Source organism: Microtus oregoni, unplaced genomic scaffold, assembly GCF_018167655.1.
Source record: "Microtus oregoni isolate MIOR12 unplaced genomic scaffold, Mior012 000112F_ref0000385, whole genome shotgun sequence".
Taxonomy (NCBI): domain Eukaryota; kingdom Metazoa; phylum Chordata; class Mammalia; order Rodentia; family Cricetidae; genus Microtus; species Microtus oregoni.
The window spans coordinates 1,721,989-1,733,079 of NW_024544738.1; the positions used below are offsets into that span (position 1 = coordinate 1,721,989).

The 11,091-nt window shown below is 36.6% G+C and overlaps 1 protein-coding gene across 1 annotated transcript; it reads left to right on the top strand.

Annotated features, from left to right (window-relative positions):
* Window positions 1-6,306: 6,306 nt before the first annotated feature.
* On the top strand, window positions 6,307-7,152 carry LOC121443728 (proline-rich protein HaeIII subfamily 1-like). The gene has a single exon (XM_041645524.1). It carries the CDS (start codon window positions 6,307-6,309, stop codon window positions 7,150-7,152), a length of 846 nt encoding a protein of 281 aa, XP_041501458.1.
* The last annotated feature ends 3,939 nt before the right edge of the window (window positions 7,153-11,091 follow it).

The window sequence follows — 11,091 nt, forward strand, 5'->3', positions numbered from 1 at the left end:
AATTAGAATACCATATACATAATAAATATATCAACATAAAATTAGAATATTGCACACATAATGAATAAATATAAAATTAGAATATTGTATGCATAATGAATAAATGAATGCAAAATTAGACTATTTTATGCATAAGGAATAAATAAATGTAAAAAGTAGGATATTGTATACATAAGGAATAAATAAATAAAGAGAATTAGAATATTGTATCCATGATAAATAAGTATATAAAAATTACAATATGGTACCCATGATCAATAAATATAAAAAAATTAGAATATTGTATCCATAATGAATAAATAGAGAATTAGAATACTGTATCCATGATCAATAAATATATAAAAATTAGAATATTGTATCCATAATAAATAGATATAAAAATTAGAATATTGTATCCATAATAAAGAAACATAAAAATTAGAATATTGTATCCATAATAAAGAAACATAAAAATTAGAATACTGTATCCATAATGAATAGAGAATTAGAATATTGTATCCATGATCAATAAATATATAAAAATTAGAATATTGAATCCATAAGGAATAAATATAAAAATTAGAATATTGTATCCATAATGAATAAATAGAGAATTAGAATATTGTATCCATGATCAATAAATATATATAAATTAGAATATAGTATCCATAATGAATAAACAAATAGAGAATTAGAATATTGTATCCATGATAAATAAATATATAAAATTAGAATACTGTATCCATAATGAATAAATAGAGAATTAGAATATTGTATCCATGATCAATAAATATATAAAAATTAGAATATTGTGTCCATAATGAATAAACAAATAAATAGAGAATTAGAATATTGTATCCATGATCAATAAATATATAAAAATTAGAATACTGTATCCATAATTAAGAAATAGATATAAAAATTAGAATATTGTATCCATGATCAATAAATATATAAAAATTATATTATTGTATCCATAATAAATAAATATGTTGTAAACAAGGGCCCCAGGTCCTTGTTCGCCCGCCCCTACGCCGTCGTCACCTCGGGACTCGGATGTGCAGCCATCGTGGCCGCTGCCGTCGCCGTGGGGACCAGGGGTTCGGGGAGAGCCCCAGGACGCGGGTTCGAGTCCCGGGCCAGGGGTTCGGGGAGAGCCCCAGGGCGCGGGTTCGAGTCCCGGGCCGGGGGTTCGGGGAGAGCCCCAGGGCGCGGGTTCAAGTCCCGGGTCTGCATGGTCCGCGGGCCCCACATGGCCCCCCAGCTGCCGGGCAGGAAGCTCCGCCCACCACCCCCCCAGCAACCATTGTCATGGTGATGGGTGGATCCCCACACTCCTCTATGCAAATGTGGGGGGACCAACCAATGGCGTTGTGGGGGGGGAGTCTCACAAACCCGGGTCCTGTTTCTTTTTTTTATTTTAATTAATTATTTTTATGGCTGAGCTGTGGTTTATTGGTTGATTTTTTTTCTTTTTTAATTAATTAATAAATTTATTTTTATGGCTGAGCTGTGGTTTATTGGTTGATTTTTTTTAATTAATTAATTTATTTATTTTTATGGCTGAGCTGTGGTTTATTGGTTGATTTTTTTTCTTTTTTAATTAATTAATAAATTTATTTTTATGGCTGAGCTGTGGTTGATTGGTTGATTTTTTTTAAGATTTTATTTATTATGGATACAATATGGTAATTTTTTTATATTTATTGATTATGGATGCCATATCCTAATATTCTTATATTGACTGATCATGTATACACTGTTCTAATTCCTTTTATAATTATTTATTTATTATGAATGTTGTTTTTATATTTATCATGTATACAATATCCTAATTTTTTTATATTTATTGATCATGGATGCCATATTCTAATTTTCTTATATTGATTGATTATGTTTTTAATTAATTTATTTATTTTTAAGGCTGAGCTATGGTTGATTTTTTTAAAGATTTTATTTATCATGGATATAATATCCTAATTTTTTTATATTTATCATGGATGCCATATTCTAATTTTCTTATATTGATTGATGTTTTTAATTATTTATTTTTATGGCCGAGCTGTGCTTTATTGATTTTTTTTTAAGATTTTATTTATTTCTTATGGATACAATATCCTAATTTTTTTATATTTATTGATCATGGATGCCATATTCTAATTTTCTTATATCGATTGATCATGTTATTAATTAATTAATTTATTTTTATGGCTGAGCTGTGGTTTATTGGTTGATTTTTTTAAGATTTTATTTATTTATCATGGATACAATACCCTAATTTTTTAATATTTATTTATTCTAATCATGGATGCCATATTCTAATTTTCTTGTATTGATTGATCATGTTTTTAATTAATTAATTTATTTTTATGGCTGAGCTGTGGTTGATTGGTTGATTTTTTTTAAGATTTTATTTATTTATTATGGATACAATATCCTAATTTTTTTATATTTATTCATCATGGATGCCATATTCTAATTTTCTTATATTGATTGATCATGTTTTAATTAATTTATTTATTTTTATGGCTGAGCTGTGGTTGATTGGTTTTTTTTAAGACTTTATTTATTATGGATACAATATGCTAATTTTTTATATTTATTGATTATGGATGCCATATTCTAATTTTCTTATATTGATTGATCATGTTTTTAATTAATTTATTTATTTTTATGGCTGAGCTGTGGTTGATTGGTTGATTTTTAAGATTTTATTTATTTATCATGGATACAATATCCTAATTATTTTATATTTATTTATTCTGATTGATCATTTATACACTATTCTAATACCTTTTATATTTATTTATTATGAATGTTGTTTTTATATTTATCATGTATACAATATTCTAATTTTTTTATATTTATTTATTATGGATGCCATATTCTAATTTTCTTATATTGCTTGATCATGTATACACTGTTCTAATTGTTTTATATTTATTTATTGATCATCTATACAATATTCTAATTTTTTTCTATTTATTGATCATGTGTACAATACTCTAATTCTTTTTTTATTTATTTATTATGTAAATATTCTAATTTTTTATATTTATTTATCATGTATACAATATTCTAATTTTATTATATTTATCATGTATACAATATCCTAATTTTTTTATATTTATTGATCATGGATGCCATATGGTAATTTTCTTATATTGACTGATCATGTATACACTGTTCTAATTCCTTTTATAATTTTTTATTTATTATGAATGTTGTTTTTATATTTATCATGTATACAATATCCTAATTTTTTTATATTTATTGATCATGGATGCCGGATTCTAATTTTATATATTGACTGATCATGAATACACTGTTCTAATTCCTTTTATAATTTTTTATTTATTATGAATGTTGTTTTTATATTTATCATGTATACAATATCCTATTTTTTTTATATTTATTGATCGTGGATGCCATATTCTAATTTTCTTACATTGATTGATCATGTATACACTATTCTAATTCCTTTTATATTTATTTGTTTATTATGAATGTTGTTTTTATATTTATCATGTTGTTTTTATATTTATCATGTATACAATATGCTAATTTTTTTATATTTATTGATCATGGATGCCATATTCTAATTTTCTTATATTGATTGATCATATATACACTGTTCTAATTCCTTTTATATTTATTTGTTTATTATGAATGTTGTTTTTATATTCATCATGTATACAATATGCTATTTTTTTTATATTTATTTATTCTGATTGATCATGTATACACTATTCTAATTCCTTTTATATTTATTTGTTTATTATGAATGTTGTTTTTATATTTATCATGTATACAATATTCTAATTTTTTTATATTTATTGATCATGGATGCCATATTTGAATTTTCTTATATTGATTGTTCTTGTATCCACTATTATAATTCCTTTTATATTTATTTATTATGAATATTGTTTTTATATTTATCATGTATACAATATCCTAATTTTTTTATATTTATTGATCATGGATGCCATATTCGAAGTTTCTTATATTGATTGATCATGTATACACTGTTCTAATTCCTTTTATATTTATTTGTTTATTATGAATGTTGTTTTTATATTTATCATGTTGTTTTTATATTTATCATGTATACAATATGCTAATTTTTTATATTTATTGATCATGGATGCCAGATTCTAATTTTCTTATATTGACTGATCATGTATACACTGTTCTAATTCCTTTTATATTTATTTATTTATTATGAATGTTGTTTTTATATTTATCATGTATACAATATCCTAATTTTTTTTATATTTATTGATCATGGATGCCATATCCTAATTTTATTATATTGATTGATCATGTATACACTATTCTAATTCCTTTTATATTTTTATTTGTTTATTATGAATGTTTTTATATTTATCATGTATACAATATCATATTTTTTTTATATTTATTGATCATGGATGCCATATTCTAAATTTATTATATTGATTGACCATGTATACACTATTCTAATTGTTTTATATTTATTTATTGATCATGTATACAATATTCAAATTTTTTTCTATTTATTTATCATGTGTACAATATTCTATTTCCTTTTATATTTATTATGTATATAATATTCTAATTTTTTATATTTATTTATCATGTACACAATATTCTAATTTTATTATATTTATCATGTATACAATTTTCTAATTTTTTTATATTTATTGATCATGGATACAATATTCTAATTCTCTTTATATTTATTTATTATGTATAGAATATTGTACTTTTTACATTTATTTATTCCTTCTAACCTCTATTGTATACATAATGAATAAATAGATAAATATGAGAGCATTAGACTATTGTATACATCATGAATTAATCCATATAAAAATTAAAAAATGGTACACATAATAAAAAAATAAATATAAGAGAGAATTAGAATATCGTATACATCATGAATCAATCCATATAAAAATTAAAATATGGTACACATAATCAAAAAATAAATATAGGAATTAGAATATGGTATACATAAGGAATAAGTAAATATAAAAATTAGAATATTGTATACATACACAATAAATATAAAAATTAAAATATTGTATACGTAATGAATAAATAGATAAATATAAAAGAGAATTAGAATATGGTATACATAATGAATAAATAGATAAATATAAAAATTAGGATATTGTATACATACTAAATAAATATAAAAATTAAAATATTGTATATGTAATGAATAAATAAATATGAAAGAAAATTAGAATATGGTATACATAATGAATAGGTAGATAAATATAAAAATTAGAATATTGTATACATGATAAAAAAAATAAAAAGAGAATTAGAATAGTGTATACATAATGAATAGGTAGATAAATATAAAAATTAGAATATTGCATCCATGATAAAAAATAAATAAAAAGAGAATTAGAATATTGTATACACAATAAGTAGATAAATATAAAAATTAGAATATTGTATACATGATAAAAAATAAATAGTTAGAATATTGTATACATAATGAATAAGCAGATACATATAAAAATTAGAATATTGTATACATGATAAACAAATAGAGAATTAGAATATTGTATACATGACGAATAAATAGAGAATTAGAATATTGTATACATAAGGAATAAATAAACATAAAAATCAGAATCTTGTCTACAAACTAAATAAATATAAAAATTAAAATATGGTACACGTAATGAATAAATAAACATAAAAGAGGATTAGAATATGGTATACATAAGGAATAAACAAACATAAAAATCAGAATCTTGTCTACATACTAAATAAATATAAAGACCAGACTCTTGTAGACATAATAAATAAATATAAAAAATTAGACTATTGTATAATCAATTAACCAATCAATAATTAAAAAAAAACCTCCCTTCTCCAGCCCCTTAGCATCCGAGCCGTTCCCACGCTCAGTTCGCACAGTGCATTCTGGGAAAGTCCAAGGAGAGGGGCTCCCTGATGGCCAAGGTCAATAACCTCGCCCCCCCTGGCATTCTGGGAAAGTCCAAGGGGAGGGGCTCCCTGACAGCCAAGGTTAATGACCTCCCCCCCTGCGGTGCATTCTGGGAAAGTCCAAGGGGAAGGGCTCTCTGACAGCCAAGGTCAATGACCCCTCCCTCCCCCCACCCCACGGTGCATTCTGGGAAAGTCCAAGGGGAGGGGCTCCCTGACAGCCAAGGTCAATGACCCCCCCCCCTGCAGTGCATTCTGGGAAAGTCCAAGGGGAGGGGCTCCCTGACAGCCAAGGTCCATGACCTCCCCCCCCCCCCCCCCCGCGGTGCATTCTGGGAAAGTCCAAGGGGAGGGGCTCCCTGACAGCCAAGGTCCATGACCTCCCCCCCGCGGTGCATTCTGGGAAAGTCCAACGGGAGGGGCTCCCTGACAGCCAAGGTCAATATCCTCCCCCCCCCCCCCCCGCGGTGCATTCTGGGAAAGTCCAAGGGGAGGGGCTCCCTGACAGCCAAAAATCGAGGCCACGGTCAGGAAGGCCCCCCATGCAACCCCCCACCCCAGTGCATTCTGGGATCGAGGTCCCCCAAGGACCCCCACCCAGGTGCATTCTGGGACCGAGACCACGGTCAGGGAGGCCCCCCAAGGACCCCCCCCACCCCGGTGCATTGTGGGACCGAGGCCACGGTCAGGGAGGCCCCCAAGAACCCCCAGCCCGGTGCACTCTGGGATCGAGGCCACGGTCAGGGAGGCCACCCAAGAACCCCCACCCCGGTGCATTCTGGGACCGAGGCCACGGTCAGGGAGGCCTCCCAAGGACCCCCCACCCCGGTGCATTGTGGGACCGAGGCCACGGTCAGGGAGGCCCCCCAAGGACCCCCCCCACCCCGGTGCATTGTGGGACACAGGCCACGGTCAGGGAGGCCCCCTTGGACCCCCCACCCCGGTGCATTCTGGGACCGAGGCCACGGTCAGGGAGGCCCCCCAAGGACCCTCACCCCGATGCATTCTGGGACCGAGGCCACGGTCAGGGAGGGAGGCCCCCCCAAGGATTCCCCCACCCCGGTGCATTCTGGGACACGCTCACCGGAGCGGGCCCGCGGGGAAGCTCAGCGCCTCGGGGCCGGCACGGGGGCGGCTGGGGCGGTGATGGCGGCGGCGGCCCGGGCTGAGGCCGCGCGACCTCCTCGTCCTCCCGTGGGCCGCGGGCGCCCGTCCCAGTAGTCCTTGGCCATGGCTGCCGGGCCCGGGCCACCGCCGGCGGGGGAGGAAGAGGCGGCGGCGGCGGAGGAGGAGGAGGCGGAGGAGGCGTCCCGGTCACCCGGCCATGAGCTGGGCCGCTGCGGACGAGGCTCCGGTGCTCGCAAGCGCCCGCTGGGATTCGGGTGTTCACGACGGCTCGCGGGGACGCAGCGGATCCCAGGGCCCCACAGCCAGCTGCGCCGCGGTCCACGCATGCGCACGCACTCGCTGGAAAGGAAGAAGGAGGAGACTCACCTCGGACTGAGTGTACCAAAAGACCTGTCTGCAGCGGAAGGGGGTGCGGCCATGGCGGGCCCACCGGGGAAGGTGGCGCGGGCCCCGGAATGGCGCCAGGGGTGTAGACAGGGGGTGAGGAGTCAGTCTTGATCTTGCCAGAATTTTAATAGCATCAAGGTGAGCAGCAGCCAGGAGCCCGGCGTAACAGTTACCTTTTGATTCCCCTACAGTCTCACTTGGTACACCCTCATGGTAGCACACGGGAATTTTGCAAGGAGGAAAAGAACTGGTGAGCCTAGAAGTCCTAGTCCTTTGTGGTGCCTCTGGAAACAAGAATTTAAAGGCTCCAGATGACTTTCTAGGCGAGGTGTCCTGAATTATCATTGGCCTTTCCTACCTTAGATAGGACAACCTAGCCCCGCCCTGCAGCCCTCCCTCCACTTCCAGCGCGTTACCCACTGTGAAACGTATGTAGCCCCACCCTTTAAAATTTGTCGCTCAGCCAATCAGACTTGTTCCCTGTGGTGGGGCTGACCAAGAATGAGGGGCGTGGCAAAATTGGAAGAGGCGTGATCTCGCTTTCCCCTCAGCTTGCCTCGTCCTTTGCACGCTTTTTATTGGTTTTCGGGCTCGCCTTTTTGTTCTGAGCGCCTCTCAGAATTTTTCTGAAGATCCCGTAATATAATAGGCCCAAAGAGCTCTCACTCACTTGGGTCGCTCCCTAACCATTTACCATGCTCTCCTGTAGCTTTTTGGTGTGGTTGAACCTGGGCTGAGAGGAAAGGCAAACGTTTAAGAGGTGCAGGATCCAATACAGAGCTGTTAAGAACTTTGGCTTCTTGCTTCCTCACCCTAACATTCGCTTACATGCTCCCCTGATTGGGTTTTCTTGAAACATTTCAATTACCTCATCTTGCCCAGCACTGACTTATTTACTTACTAGGCTCTTTTACATGGCCAACTGCCAAGCACATATTTAACCTCTCATTCCTCTCCCTAGAAAATGATTCCCCATATCTATCCCAAATATTGCTGCAGGCCTTCTGAGACTTACACTGGACGAAGGAACTTCCTTGCCTCTTCTGGGCTTCCCTTGGTCGGGCCTTCCTGCCTTCCCTTCTCCCTTCCTTCCCTGTTAGGATTTTCAAGCAAGGTTCATTGGCAAGGATTTAGTCAGCCATTAAAGACCTAGGATAGACATCAGGTCTGTCACTTAACTGACTTAATCTCTTACCCTTCCTCTCACAACAGGAACAATTCTACTTGTTCTTGACTATAGCAGACACAGTTGAGCCTCTAGGACTTCATACTTACTTGTTCCCTTTGCCTGGAATGCATTTGCCCTATATCCATACTCCTCGTTTCTTCCTGTTGCAATCCCATTATTCCAGATCCCCACTTGGCTCTATGCCTTTCGAAAATGTGTTTTTAAATTTCTAGATGTTTATTTATTTGCAATATTAAAGTCCATTCCCAACCTTGCGTGTGCTCCACCGTTGAACGGCCTTGGTCAACACTTGTTTTGTATTTGGACAGGGTCTTTTGTAGCCCAAGCTGGCCTTGAGTTCACTGTGTAGTGAATGACCTTGAAGTCTGGATTCTCCTGCCTGCACCAGTCAAATGGGATTACAGACACCACCACACTTAGTTTTCTTTTCTTTTCTTTCTTTTTTTTTTTTTTTTTGATTTTTTTCGAGACAGGGTTTCTCCGTAGCTTTTTGGTGCCTGTCCTGGAACTAGGTCTTGTAGACCAGGCTGGCCTCGAACTCACAGAGATCCGCCTGCCTCTGCCTCCCGAGTGCTGGGATTAAAGGCGTGCGCCACCACCACCCGGCGGCTTGATCAACTTTTAAACAATTAAAAAAATAAATAATGGGACTGAGGCTGGAGAAATGGCTCAGTAGTTACAAGCACTTGCTGCTCATTCAGAAGACCTGAATTTGGTTCCCAGTACCTGCATTAAGTGGTTCAGAACTGCCTGTATCTTCAGCTCCAGGGGATGTCATTCTTGTAAAATATCTAATTACATGGAGTAAACACAAATGGACACAAATGTTTCATTTTACATTTTTCACTTGCTTTTCTCATCGAGTGTGGTTCCCTATAGTTAGCACTTTGACCAATAGTATAAACAATATGAAACTAGCAGATGGTGGTGGCAGTTGGGAGACAGGCCAGCCTGATCTACAGTTAGTTCTAAGACAGTCAAGGCTACACAAAGAAACCCTGCCTCAAAAAAACAAAATAAAAAACAACAAAATAAACCCCAAACTAAAAAAAAAACTAAAAAGGACCTTAGTCCATCAGAATGTTACATAGTGAGGATGCCCTTTTAGCCTCCTCCCACGTCCACATGGCATAACTCTTAAAACACACACACAACACATACCTGGGACACATTGAAAAAATTTTATAGGCCAGGCATAGTGGTACACCCCTGTAATCTCAGCACTCTCAAGAGGCAGAGGCAGGTGGATCTCTGAGTTTGAGGCTAGCCTGGCCTACATATCTGGTTTCAGGGCTACATAAGAGACCCTGTCTCAAAAAAAAAAAGGCTGAAAGGATGGCTCAGCAAGTAAAGGTACCTTCTTCCAAAATTGCATCAGTTCCATCCCTGGAACCCATATGATGGAGAGATCTCCACATATACACTATGGCATGTGACCCCCCCCCATTAAATGAATGGAATCCAATTTTAAAATTTTGTGTATGGACACACTTGTATCATGGCACACAAGTGAAGGTCAGAAGACAACTTGCAGGAGCTGGCTTTCTCCCTCACCAAGTGGTACTTGGGAATTGAACTCAGGTTGTCAGGCTTGATAGTTACATGCTGAGACATTTTATCAACTTAGCTTGGTTTGAAACAAGACTTCACATAAGCCAGGCTAGCCCAAACCCTTCTCTTCCAACTATCTCCCCAGTGCTGCAATTACAGGTTTGTACTACCTCACCCAGCTCTATACAGAACTGGGGATTGAACTCAGTTTGGTGCATGCTAGGTAAGCAATAGCTACAGCCCTAGCCCATGTTTAAAAAATGATTGTGTATAAGTGTTTTGTTTGCAGGCACATGTGTTCCATGTGTGTGCTTGGTGTCCAGATCAAAAGAGGACATTGGATCCCTCGGGACCATGGTTATATCATTTTTTTTTTTTGGTTTTTTTTTTTTCGAGACAGGGTTTCTCTGTGGTTTTGGAGCCTGTCCTGGAACTAGCTCTTATAGACCAGGCTGGTCTCGAACTCACAGAGATCCGCCTGCCTCTGCCTCCCGAGTGCTGGGATTAAAGGTGTGCGCCACCACCGCCCGGCGGTTATATAGTTTTGAGCAGGCATGTTGGTGCTGGAAGCCCAAACCAGGGTCCTCTGGAAGAACAGCCAGTGCTACTAACTGCTGAGCATTTCTCCAGCCCTTCAGCTTTAGTTAGTTGTGCGTATTATGTAAGTTTTATAAGCCTTAGGAGAGATGTTTTATTTGCTAATGTCTCAAATACCTATAATAGTGGCACAGTCACTATTAAACAAATAGTCGAGTAATTGGCTGGCAAATAGTTCCAGCACAAGAAGCACTAGCTCTTGTTCTATCTCTTAAGTCTGCTAAGTACAGGGGGCCCAACACTGGTTTGCTGAGCAGTCCTGTTTCCGACCAGTCTGGTTTTGTATTGATATATACACAGCAGTAAAA